The 13,770-nt window shown below is 32.3% G+C and overlaps 3 protein-coding genes and 2 non-coding genes across 5 annotated transcripts; 4 read left to right on the top strand and 1 right to left on the bottom strand.

The window, feature by feature from the left end:
* The first annotated feature begins 4,348 nt into the window (after positions 1-4,348).
* On the top strand, positions 4,349-7,173 carry LOC126671979 (uncharacterized). Its single transcript, XM_050365829.1, has 5 exons — positions 4,349-4,622; positions 5,012-5,319; positions 5,412-5,501; positions 6,250-6,617; positions 6,741-7,173. The coding sequence occupies exons 1-5, from the start codon at positions 4,427-4,429 to the stop codon at positions 7,003-7,005; spliced, it is 1,227 nt and encodes a 408-aa protein (XP_050221786.1). The 5' UTR covers positions 4,349-4,426; the 3' UTR covers positions 7,006-7,173.
* An 832-nt stretch (positions 7,174-8,005) lies between these two features.
* LOC126672037 (peptidyl-prolyl cis-trans isomerase CYP19-3) lies at positions 8,006-9,566 on the top strand. The gene is made up of 2 exons (XM_050365927.2): positions 8,006-8,107; positions 8,858-9,566. Exon 2 carries the CDS (start codon positions 8,880-8,882, stop codon positions 9,402-9,404), a length of 525 nt encoding a protein of 174 aa, XP_050221884.1. The 5' UTR covers positions 8,006-8,107; positions 8,858-8,879; the 3' UTR covers positions 9,405-9,566.
* Positions 8,418-8,539, top strand: LOC126676031 (small nucleolar RNA snoR86). The gene has a single exon (XR_007640208.1). It is a non-coding gene; the product is annotated as a small nucleolar RNA snoR86 (small nucleolar RNA).
* On the top strand, positions 8,658-8,777 carry LOC126676032 (small nucleolar RNA snoR86). The gene has a single exon (XR_007640209.1). It is a non-coding gene; the product is annotated as a small nucleolar RNA snoR86 (small nucleolar RNA).
* On the bottom strand, positions 9,560-11,251 carry LOC126672036 (rubisco accumulation factor 1.1, chloroplastic). The gene has a single exon (XM_050365926.2). The coding sequence runs from the start codon at positions 11,171-11,173 to the stop codon at positions 9,815-9,817; it is 1,359 nt and encodes a 452-aa protein (XP_050221883.1). The 5' UTR covers positions 11,174-11,251; the 3' UTR covers positions 9,560-9,814.
* Between the last annotated feature and the right edge of the window lie 2,519 nt (positions 11,252-13,770).

The raw sequence follows: 13,770 nt of genomic DNA on the forward strand, positions 1-13,770 counted from the left end.
AAAATATTGGGGTACAATTGAAAACGGAAAATTCAAAAGTGGGTAAAATTGACAAATTTTCAACGTCGGGGTGGAATTGAAAAAAAGTTTAAAGGTGAGGGGTTTTTGAGTGATTAGGCCATTTTATTAATATATGCTTTATAATTTAATTATTTTTACTTTTTTATATAATTTTTAAATATATAAATATTATATTAATGACTAAAATTTTAATGACTCTGATTTATAATCATATTAAAAATAATATCTATTTTAATGTTGAATATAGAGCAATAAATTCATTTAAAAATAACTATGTATATTTGTTGAAAGTTCGTAAAATATTAAATTTTTAATATTATTTATAAATAGAAGCTGACCTATTAATTCGGAATAGGGGAGTAGTACTCTTCATTTATTGCTTTATAATAAATATATTAAACATCATCACTTGTTGTTTTTTACAGAATAAATAATTGGGTGTGGCTTTATTAATATTAAAAATCACAATAGTAAAAAATTCGATTTGTAGACATCAGCCATGAAAATGTGCATTAAAAATCATTAAATACTAGGTTTTTTTTTTAGTACAGGGTCCATGAGGTTTCCTGAACGAGTCTTAACTATGAGACGACACCTTTAAGCCTTACACATTAAGACTAATTCCCACTCGAGCCGTGTAGGTCCCTTGCGGGAGGCAAACTCTGGCCTCAAGTTTTAAACGGCTGCATACATGAGTACGGTTCGAACCCGCGACCTCACTTAAACTAGAAGAGCGCCTTATCAACTCATTTAATCCTTGGGTTCATACTAGTATTTTTTTTAACAGCAAATAGGTACATCGTAAATTAATAGATAGTATAAAATATGAAAAAACACCATAAACCTAATAATTGATCTACTTGAAGAAACAAAATAACGACTGAGATTTAAAGATAAATTTTTTAAAGGTTATGATCAAAAAAACATTCAAATGCTGAGAATTCTCTAACACCATTTCCATTTTTAAAATTTTTATTTTCACCTTGTTTTGCAATGTATACCTCAACGTCACCAATAATTTGCATCTGAAACTTGACAAATGATAAATAATCTTGATCTACATATCCAAGAATTATAACACAAGCAGCCTGGATTACAACATCCAACATACACGATGACCATGCATAAATTTCTAAAAATGAAGCAATTTATTCAAAAGATAAAAAAAACATAAACAAAGAAATTATGGTATAACCGATGAACTATGGCTTAAATGATATAAATGCTAGGCAGCAAACTGCTAGGTCGTGGATTCGATTCCTCCCACAAACGCTCCCCCTCTCAAATAATCAAAAAAAAAACTATGGTATAAATTTATACAATGATAATTATTTAAAATCAGATCGAAGTTCAGATTTCCAGTTAAATCTAAATATTATATGTATAAATTTATAAAAAGTTTTTAGTTGGATATATCTCAAACCATAGTAAAACTCCGAAAAATATTTGAAAGTTATAAATTGGCTTAAATATTTAAATCTCAGCAAATAAAGTTTGAATGAACAATTATTTATTTTTTCAAATTAAAAAATAGAAGAATTCCTAACAAAATATATGCACTTTCTATATATTAATAATCTTCATGTCTCTAAGGATACAAGCAAGAGTCTTGATATAGTATAATATATTTTTAATATAATTATTAAAGTATGATGCTCGAGCTCTTTTTTTTTAATATAGACACCTATAACGATGCTAATCATGCTTTAATAGTTTTATGAACTGTTTGACTACTTTATATTAAATTGAGAGATTATAAAATTAATATGAAAATGATAATGATAAGTTTGTATATTTCATTATTATATTTGCAGTTGACATTTTATATTGTTATTGATAGAAGGATATATATTGTAATCCATTTGCTGGTAGATGATATTGATTAAACTTAAAGATCCACGTCATAAATCAAGTACTCGACATGAAATGCACCATATAAAAATCTATTAGTAATATGGTCAATTGAAAAGGATTTAATTAACTATTGTCTAATTAAATCTTATGAGCAGACACAAAATTATTGAACATAGACAGTCTTGTAATTAACCTTGATTATCTCTAATCTAAGATTGATGTATACTAAATTCATGATAAAAATTATAAAAGTAATTAGTAAAAGGGTTTTATAAGAATTGCTATAAATTTCAAGGGGTGTTAATGAAAGTATACCAGCCATAAAGATCAAGATTGAGCCAATTAGTTACTTCTACTAATTCACCTTCTTTGCATGTTCTTTTCACTATCTTGGAGTGGGTAGATAGGGTTCGTTTCTTTCTTATCCCTTTAGGAAAAGAAAAGGGAAAAAAATACTTTCTTATTTAGTAAACAATTTTAATTAAAAATAATTGTTTTTGTAACTAAAAATAAAAAATTAATTTAGTGTGTACTTATAACATATCCAGAGCAAGCTAAATATTATTATTAAGGTTAAACGCTCGTATAATAACTAGGTCATATACAAATTGTGTAACAACTACGAGTTCAATTGGTTTCAGTTTATTTTCAGACTTAAATTACTAATCAAAACTAAGTAATATAATTTGATAATTGAATTATAAGCATTATAATTATTATCGTGTCTTCGTCGCATTCGAGTGTTGTATCTCATCAGCGTCTTTTTTTCCAATCCGACAAACCATATAAGCTTCTGAGCCGGCTCTAATACTAACCGCAATTTTAAATCTAAGTAGTTTGAATAAATTTTCCAATTAAAATATTAATCTAAAATGATTAATTTAAGTTAATCAGCCAGTTAATATAAGCTATATATACAAACAACTCAAATAACCTTTATATTTTCTATATTAGATGTTACATTGCCTTTCTATTTATTTTGCGACGTCCTCATTGGAGTCTTCATCCTATACAATACTTATATCATGTCATATTTATAATAAATTAATGAGTATTTATGATATAAATTTTTTTAATTATTACTTATCTTTTTAATCATTAAAAATCCTGCATATCTAAAACATAATTAATTTGTTATACAAATGTTATGACGCAACAGTTATATTAAATAATTTTTTTCTTATTTGTTGACTTCAAGTTCAGGTTTAGACCACAATTAAGGTCACGATTCTCTCTCTATTTTAGACCTGACACGTCACGAAGTAGTCGGCTTTGTTATTAAATGTATAATAGCTAATTTAATTGATCAAATTTAACTATGATGCTTGAACTACGATAAAGAGTCAAAGCGGCTTTTAAATTTGTGTCTTGAGATCAAATAAGCTCATTTTAATTTTTTTTAGATCCAAAATTTATATTTTCGAGATCAAATAAGCCCGTTTTGACTTTTGGATCAACTAGGCTCTCAAATTTACATTTTGAAGTCAAATAAATCTACATTTTGAAATGTTACTTGACCTAAATTGGAAGAGTTTTAAGTGTAATTGATCAAAAGTTCAAATGAACTTATTTGACCCTGAAAATATAAATTTTAGGTCTAAGTGACTCAAAATATTAAAATAGACTAATTTAATTTTGAAATACAAGTTTGAAAGTCAAGTTAACACCTTGCTCCTTAAACTACCAGTCCAAAATGATAGAATAAGGTTAATTTATTATTGGCAAAAAACACATTTTATCTTTATACTGTTATATATTTTTTAATTATGTCCCTCCATTTAGTATTTGTCAATATTAAATTTTTATATTTTGTACTTTGCATATATTAGGCTCTTCCATCATGAAAATAAACCGCTCCATCATAGAAATTAAGCGTGTGTACTCCGTGTATTGCTAGTGTGATGTAGATAAAAAATTATTCATTTTTTATATTAACTTTTATTTTAAATAAAGTTCATGTATTTTTATTTTACTGAAAGTAAATTTATGAATTAATTTATTCTTCGGTCTGATCTGACACAATTAATATATTTTATAAGGAAGAAACTAATGTCTAAAAATTTAAAATATAAAAACTCAATATATATACATTTTAAAAGAGGAAAGTACATTCTACCCGTCTTCTTTTACAATTTATTTTTAATAAAAATATATTTAATTTTTTAATTTTTCTTATAAAATACACTTTTATGAGAGTCTGCTCAGAATCTATATAAATTTATCAAAAAAAGTTACTAATAATTTATCAGAAATTTTCTAATGATCTACCAAAAAAATAATTCTATAAAAATAATTTGAAAAACATATTTTTATCTAAAAAATAATAAACGAACATATTTTGCGAAGATTTTGAAAACAACAAGTATTTTTTATAAAAAGCCCATTTAAGAAAGGCTTCAGTAACTTGGGCTTAAATTGCACCAGAACAAACAAACTTAAAGGCCTCATTTGGCCCGTCACACTTTACTTAATCATCTTCCTCCAGAAAAGGTAAAAAGAGCAATAAAAAATAGTTGCAGAGAAGCATTTGCTGAATCAATTGTTGCAGAAAATGGGAGATAATCTATTCGAAGGCTTACCACCCCCGTCTAATCAACAACTAGTAGCTGCAAAAAATAATACTTCAAGTATCTCAGCACAATCTTCACAACCGCCACCGCCACCGCCGGCACCACCAGCTCCGGTTCTAGTTTTGAAAAGTGCCCTTAAGCGACCTAAGCCAATTGATTCTAACCCAGCACCTCAAGGTACCTTCTTTTAGTCCTTATGCTAATGTCCCCAAGTATTTGAAAAAGATGTTTTTTTCTTAATTTTTTTATGTGTTTTTCTTGCATTTTGAAGTGTAATTTGAACCGGGTTTAGCTTGTTTTGAAGAATAAAACGTTTTTTTCTTCATGTTCTGTATTGGATGATTTTATGGTTACCCGTATGCTTCAGCATTATTGTAATTTGTAGTCACTCTTATCTTAATTGAATTTCAATTTTGGTCTATGAGAAAGATTAGTTGATGGTGGATTCTCTTATGTAGAAATTTGAAAGAAAATTGGCCTGTGATCACTTGCATTAGGGTTTTGAGCTTAAAAATTAATTTCTTTTTTGTAACATGATATGCTCAGCTTAAGTTTTCGATTCTCAGAGACTGCGCCTGAAGATACTGTGGCGCCAGGGAAACGATTGAGGTTTAAAACCACGACAGATGCATCAGAAAAGCAACTGATTGAAGCGATGGAAAAGATAGCGTCCCATATCAAGAATCCTTCAAAGTTTGCCAAGGCTTCTAAGCTTGCCATTCAGCTAATTCAGGCCGGAAGTGTAAAGCCGGAAACTAGTGACCATTTCTTTGCTATTCTTGAGGCTGCAATGTCATCGGAAACTTCTTGTACGGATCCTTCAGTGCGAGCAGACTATCATGCCTTGTTCTCAGCGGCACAGGATGCTGCTGATGTAAGTATGTAGTTTATTCTCAATTTTTCAATGAACTTGTTTTAGCAGAAGAAAGTCATGTCTCAAGTTCTTACTATGGTGTCTTTTTGCAGTGTCTCAATAAGAAGCAGAAGCATCAATTAGCTATATGGAGAATGAGGGCCGTGGTGGCAAATGACCTATTCACCGATGACAGCTTTGTGGTGAGCAGTAAACTTCTGTTTAACTTCATTATCGAGTATTTTGAGTGATGAGTTGTCTATTTTCTGAAAGTGGACGTGTCACATGCATACTAAGAATCCTATTCATATGATAGTATTAGGATTCATCATGATACAATCCGTTTCATTTATAATTTAGCTCCATCCTTATGGAAAATCTTTGTTTGAACAACTTTGGAAAGTCTTATACAAAAATACCTATAAACACAATGGTTATTATGGGAGTTCCTTTAAACGTTGAACATTTAAAATTGAATTTAAACATCTGCATAACGACCAATGTTAAATGAGCATGTAATTGTTGAAACTTGAAAGGCTTCACTTGGTTAAGTGGCCTTAGGATTTTCATGTAATCCACTGTTATAATTAATTCGACTATAACAATATGAAAGTAAAGATTTTGCTTAATTTGGTAATTGTTCAGTAAAACTTCCGAGATTGAAAAATCTCACCTTTTGTCATTGCCTTCTAACTTCACTTGTTCAAGTGTAATTCTATTACTCTGGATTTCAGTTGATCTCCCTTTTTTTTAATTATTTTCAACTTCCTTTGCTAATTATTTTATCTAAATTTGACGGAATTGCCTGATCTTTTTTTTATTAAAGCAATATAAATTAATTTTAAACATGCTTTTAGCCCAAACTTATAAGACAAACGAACAAACAAAATGTTTAAAATTCTGAATATTTCCTGAAAGTTTATGTTATATGTAATTTGGGCCTTCATGCAGTTTTCAAAATCAGCTGCGCAAGTAAAAGAGGCCATTACTAATCTACCAGTTGCGACCGAGGATGATGACATTGAAGAAGCAGAAGCCCTACAAGAAGAAACAGAAACTAATGACAAGGACAGTAAAAATAAACATGATCCATCTTCAGGTGACTCGGCTGAAGAAAATCTAAAGAGTGAGTCAGATCCATTCGGGCTCGATGCTCTTTTGTGCACAACAAAGAAGGAAGACCGGGCAAAGGGAAAGAAAGGTTCATTGAGTAAGACGGGGAAGGAGGATGAAGAAGAGAATAAGAGATTCCTCAAAGGTCATAGAGAATCCTTGATAACTTGTCTTGAGATCGCTGCACGTCGTTACAAACTTGCATGGTAAATCTTATACCCCATCGCTTCTTGTTGATAAGCTTTTTCACTGTTGAAATGCAAGTGCTCTTTTTTACATATGCAGTTTGATATGCAATTTGTCCATGTTCGCGTTCAAATGTTTTTTAGGTGCCAAACAGGGATTGACATCTTGGTTAAGCATGCGTTTGATAATGTTGGAAGGTTCACGTCTCGACAAAGGGATGCTATCGGGAAACTTTGGGCGTCTATACGGGAACAGCAAACTCGTAGAAGGCAAGGGAAATCAGTAAATGGGAAACTTGATGTGACTGCTTTTGAACATCTTCAAGAAAAATATTCAACTGAAAAAATCAGCATTCGACATTCTGTTGGTGGCAGTGGGGATCGTAAAGCTCAACAGTGGCTTGGTTAATACCTTGTGTTTACATTGTTATGATGGTACTTTAACACAGAAAACAAATTGAAATTCTTGAGTAAATTTCTGGTTATTATAATGTAACAATCATACCTGTAAACTGTTGATACATTCTGCTTGTATCCATGTGAGTACAGCAGGATCAATTAGACTAATTTTTATTCATTAAGATCAAATAGACTCAGAAGTTTATAGTGTCATATCAAATGGATCTGATTTTTTTTTTTTATTATTTCATCTCGGTTTGGATCTATTTGATCTGATTTTAGAAAGTTGAGTCTATATGATCTTAATTGATCAAATTGATTCTATTTGATTTTGCAATATATTTTATGGGCTGAAATGACTATTTTCTTCTCTTTTGCATATAGGCTATAAACGTATCGAGTTGTTCACGAGTTGCTCGGCATTCAGCTCGATAAGAGTTCGGTTCATGTTCGTTTGTATCTTAAATGAGCCGAGCTCGAGCTTAATTTTATATTCACTTATTTACACAAGCTGGTTCAACATATTGGTGTCCGGCTCATTTACGCTCACGAACGACTCGTTTATTAGTATGTGAATGGACTCATATATGAGTTCGTGAGTTGGCTCGTACATGAGTTTGATAATAAGTTCGCCACCTAGTTTTGTATCTGAGTTTGATTATACTTTTGCTAAATGTTTCGTATTACTTGGCTATTATTTAAATTTGTTCATTTAGAGCTAGCTCGGTTCATTTATCATCTAAATGAAGTAATACGATCTGAGTACAAACCGAACATGAACATTATCGACAATTAATAATTCGAACATGGAACTCTTCATATAACAAATTGAACACAAACACCTCAAATTTGGTTTATTTACAACCCTATTTGCAGTTTTACATACATTTCCTAGAGCACCTTTGTAGGGGAAAGAGAGAGAGAGAGTCCAAGCCTAAAATTGATAAAAACCAAAACATAGAGGGTCAAATTTAGAAATTAAATAAATGAACAGGGGCAGTATGGCAATTAGCAACAAACTACAAAACCCTAAACCACACAATCTCTGCCTATATATAACTCACACATAAACCCTAATTTCTTCATCACCAGCAGCAGCCTTAACTGCAAAGGTACAATCTTTTTCTAGTTTTTATACCTTTTGATTAGAAACTCTTAGCACATATCGAAGGTTTGCAGATTTGGATTTAATCACTAGATAATCTGTGAACTCAAAACTTGTGCAACATTTTATAACTCATCCATCAAAATATCATTACCCTCTAATTTTGTTTTAGAGGATTTTTCGTTGGATGATTTACATTTGTTACCTATTTAATTCTTGATTTGTTTGCTAAATGTGATATAAGCTTGTTTGATTCTCGTGGGCTTCTTTGATTTGATTTAAATTTTAGGGTTTCTTTTTGTAAGAGCCAATTTGCAGAGCAAATGCGTCGAAAATGGCGAAATTTTGCATTGAAGGTTGGCAAAATCGAAAATATTAGCAATTCTCCGTGCCTATCAAATCTATCTTTTGAATACGGCCTCGAACAAGTTGCAACATTTTAATTAGGGTTTCTTAAATTTTGTTGATCTTTACTTGATAATTGACTATATAATTTGTAATATATAAATATTTGTCAACTACATTATTGAATTTCCTTTGGTAAAAGCCAATTTGCAGAGCAAGAGTGTCGAAAATGGCACAACTTGCATTGAAGGTTGGCGATATCATTAGCAATTTCTCCGTGCCCATTGAATTTAATTTAATTTTGATTGAGGCCTCGAACAAATTGCTACATTTTTTTCTTATTCATTTGCTTTATAAACTGTCGAATAAATGTGCCTGGGTTATTTTACTGAATTCTTTCTATGATTAACAGGCTTTGTATTGAGCAATTCAAAATGTCAAACCCGAAGGTGTTCTTCGATGTTTTAATTGGCAAGGCAAAAGCAGGAAGAATAGTAATGGAGCTATTTTCTGATGTGGTTCCAAAAACTGCTGAAAATTTCCGTGCTCTTTGTACCGGTGAGAAAGGACTTGGTAGGTCTGGAAAGCCTTTGCACTACAAGGGCTCGGCATTCCATCGAATCATTCCGAACTTCATGTGCCAAGGTGGAGATTTCACAAAAGGAAATGGGACAGGAGGTGAATCAATCTATGGCGCAAAGTTTCCTGATGAGAATTTCAATATTAAGCACACTGGACCTGGTATTCTTTCAATGGCAAATTCAGGACCCAACACCAATGGCTCGCAATTCTTTATTTGCACTGCGAAAACTCAATGGCTTGATGGTAAACATGTTGTGTTTGGCAAAGTTGTGGATGGTCTCAGTGTGGTTGATAAGATGGAGAAGATAGGGTCTGACTCTGGGACAACTTCAGAAACTGTTGTAATTGAAGATTGTGGTCAGATAACAGAAAAATGATGAGATTAATGTACTCCAAAATCTTTCGATTGTTAGAATACCGGTGTAACTCATTAGGAATAAGTTGAGAACTTGTAAATTAAATATTTCTTCAAAGTTTCATTTGTACATTGTGTCATGAAACTGATTATGAAATGAAATTTTGGGAATTCTAATATCAAATTATGACTTTAAAAGTCCAATTTTATTTCAAAAATGCATAAATAACAAACTTTGATACAAAAAATGTATTGACCTAATAACATTTTGCATAGTAATCTAAATACAACAATAGTACTTATTTTGGCAACAAAACTAATAGCAAAATTCTGCTATTGGGTATTGTAAATGTAAAGCTTATGTTTCTTCACCAAATCTAACTCCCATATGATCAAAAGATTTATATTGCATTGCTCATTAACAAACATTTATCAATCCCAATCTTCATCAGCTAATTGATCATCAATCTCGTCTTTCGGCGGCCGAACCACCAACACAACAGTCGCTAAACTCTCCACTACACCTCTTTCCTTCAATGTGGAACCCCTCTCTACCTTCAATTCGCTGCTCCGGCCATCGCCACTTCCGCCAGTAAGTACCAAATAAAACCCATCATCTACATCCACTTCCTTCCTCCCTCTATCAGCTACAACCAAAATTGACTCTTCTTTATACCATCTATTTGCCTTCCAAGGCAATGCCCTAGCATCCGCAAACGCAATCACAACTCCTCCTTTATCCAACCCCAAAAGCGGCTCCCATCTCGGAAACACCACCCATCTATTCCAAGCCTTCTCCGCCACCACTACGCCAAACTCGCCTTCGCTCTTACACTCCCACGGAGCTTCCGAAATCTCGTTTTCCCGATATTCCGCTCTACAAACAGGCAAAACCACCACACTAGTCGACTCAGCAACCTCCCCGATTCGCAGTCTAACAACCGGCACTCGAACATCCGGAACGTCTCTCACCGCCTCTCCTCCTTTACCGTCTCCACTCATCTCCCTTTCAACCTCATTTCTCGCCTTTTCGGACTCAGCAACCTCCAACGCCAACTCTAAAGCATTAGCCCTCTGCTCCGACGGGTTCCTATGTTCTCTAGCCTGTCTAAAATACATATAAGACAAACAATCTCCAGGGAGAGTAAAATCATAACTTTCCCACCCAACATCCCCACGCCGGCTAGGAAAATCCTTCATGGCCCGAGCCAAATCCTGAGCCCCTTTCGTATCCAGCTTGTTGTTGACAATGTAAGCCGCAGCCGCCGTGCGCTGAGAAGCGCTCAGCAGCCGAATTTCATACAATAACTCAGCGCCGCCTGTATCAAATTCAGACACAATTTCCTCTGGGGTATTGCACTGTATCAAAGACTCACGAACCTGAGCTCCGACGATAAGACAATTCTGCTGAACACCAGAGATACCGGTGGTTTCCTCAATCAACGGCGGCGAGAACCCTTCTTGCATAAGCGCAGTGATTAAAGGAGCGTATTCATGCCATAAACCAAGGCGGTTTGAGAGGACGTCGATTTTTCCGACGGTGTCGAGGGTTTTGTACTGAGAAGGGAGCGGAGAAGGCGGAGGTCTGAAGGGTTGGTATAGGTTTTGACCGACGGGCGGTGGCTTGGCTGGGATGAGAGAGGCTGAGATGGGTTTTAGTAGGGTTTTTGATGAAGGTGAATGGACTGTGAAGAGATGGAGATGAGTTGGAGATATGAATGGAGAAGAATAGGGTTTGGTTAGATTTGAAACAGAGATTGGTATGTGGGTGTTTACAGTTGCAGACAGCATTGTTTTGTGGAAGAAGAAGAAGAAGAAGAGTGAAGTTCTTACTTCTTATCGACTTGTCTGTACCTTATCTGATCTGATGTAATGAAAATTTGATATTTTTGAGGTTGTGATTTGTGGATTGGGCCTTTTCTGGATATTCCTGACAATCAAAATCCACAATGAAAATGGGCTTCCTAATTCAACATACCCATATAATTATGAGATTTTTAAATGGCTGAAATTAATGAATGATAAATAACGTTACCGAAATTTTGATAAATTAATAAATATATTGATTAATGAAATAATATGAAATTATAGCTGGATATAGTGTTTTTTCAAGTTAATTGAATATGATTATGTAAATTGATTGGATATGACCATGTTATATTAATCTATACCGTTCATTTCATAGTAAGAGTGTAAATTGATTGCGCATAATAGATTATTTTACAGGTCAATTGCATGGGGAAGCTTGAGCTGCACTGTCGCAATGAAGCCTGTTATAAGGACGGTTAATTCTAGTTGTATTCCAAATGTGACTTTGTTAGAAGGAGCAGTTACTTTTGCTGATATAACATTGAACTTGATCGTTGATAGAGTTTAGAATTAATGGTTTTAATTTTAGCTCAATTCGCTATATATCAGAGTGAGCTCAGCTCTGTAGAAACTTTGAAATAAAATTAGTAAAATTGCTCTTTCACTTGCTTATTAAACTCAGCGACATTTTGTCACTACTATTTTGGATCATATACCGACATTTTATGTTTGTAGCGATTTAAGCACATTAATTTATATTTGAAAAATCTAATTCCATTTACTATACATGCTTCTCCAAATGAAAAACAATAAAAAGTTGCACAATGCGATATTTATAAAGGATGTGGTGTAAGATGTCATGTTTTAAATAATGTGTATAAATCGTTATAAACATTAAATTTTTTATCCAAATATATAATTTTAAATTAGAATAAAAGTTTACTTATATTTTAAGTAGAACGAAAGATCAATTCACCTTCTGTACCTGGTACAAAATATCAAATGAGTCATTTTTTAAAGAAAAATGGTCAAACATACTCACACCTTATGACTTAGAATCAAAGACACCCCCTCCCTGATGCAAAAAAAACGAGTGAGATTGCGTAATTACAAATTTTAATCTTAATTAATTTTAATTAAATATAATTAAAATTCTAATGAACACTAATTAAACCTAAGCCTAATTCACCAACTGAAAATCCGCGGACCATCCTAATTCACCTCTGGCCACCAACTCAAACCGTCAGCCACCCTAATCCACCACCAACGAACTCGTATGTTCTCATATGACAAAAGACCCTTCGTTTTCGTCGGAGAACAGAGAACATATCCGAGAACATATCCGTTCTTCGACGAGAACAGACTCATCTGTTCTTAGAAGAGAAGAATTAGGGAAGAAGAAGAATAGGGGGTGGCGGGTCTCGGTGGCGACGAGTGAAAAAAAGAAGAAGAAATTATTTAGGTTTAGATTTTCTATTTTGATAATAAATTTGATTTAAGTTGACAAAATGAAAAAGGTGTAAAAGACCACTCGAGTTCAATTAAAAACTAATTTGATTTTTGAAGTTTAAAAACAAAAGGATTATAAATGAAAATTAAAAATTAAATATCAATTTATTTAATAAAATAAAATTAGAGAATAATTTTAAGATGGGGTGTATCTCACTCACTCGAGGGGATGAGAGTGGAGGAGGATTTTTTCGATTTTCGGAAAGGGTTTTTTTAATACGAAAATCACAAGTACGAGTCTATTTGACCCTTTTCCTTCGTTCTAAATACTGGGGGCGAATTGACCCTTTGTTCATCTTAAATATACAAAATACTACTAGTAACTTTATTTATTTATTTCTTTGGACGAAAGTATTTTATTTTTCTTTCTCGGAGACGAAAGTAGTTTGATATAGATATACTTTTAGTATGTGTTAATGAAATCTTAGAATATGGTTTTAGTTGTTTGCTGAACAATTAATTTCTTCCATGTTTAAGCCAAAATTTGTATTGATTTTGATCTACAGTGATTATTAAAAACCAATTATTAGTATGAAGATTACATTTATCATTTGGATATGCGTCTTTTCAGGTCCCACAAAACATTTGTTGGCTGCCTTGTAACACAAATGGTATGTTCCTATAATTATTTAAAAATATCCACTTGACAAAAGCCTATATACTTTTTTTTTTAACAAAAGCTAAAACTTTTATTGATGGAAATAAAAATTACATAGATGAATGGTTCTTCACACTAAATTTGTAATTAACATATTGGAGTATATTTTAGATTTAATTATTTTAAAAATAAAAAAAATAGCATATTTTCTAATTTTTACACCAATTTTTTTGACGATGTCGGACATCAATTTTTGAGTTTTTACAACTAAAATATCGGAAAATTTCTGATGTAACACCAAAACAACATTTATTCCGGTGTCCATATAATCGTTTTTCGACTGAAAATTGCTAGATGTTTCAAATTGCAAAAAAAAAACTAAAGATAGTATACGTATTAAATTGTTAAAATTGGAAATTTTATATGTTAAAATTGCAAAACACATAAAAACATATAATTGTAAAATAATTAC

Source organism: Mercurialis annua, linkage group LG3, assembly GCF_937616625.2.
Source record: "Mercurialis annua linkage group LG3, ddMerAnnu1.2, whole genome shotgun sequence".
Classification (NCBI taxonomy): domain Eukaryota; kingdom Viridiplantae; phylum Streptophyta; class Magnoliopsida; order Malpighiales; family Euphorbiaceae; genus Mercurialis; species Mercurialis annua.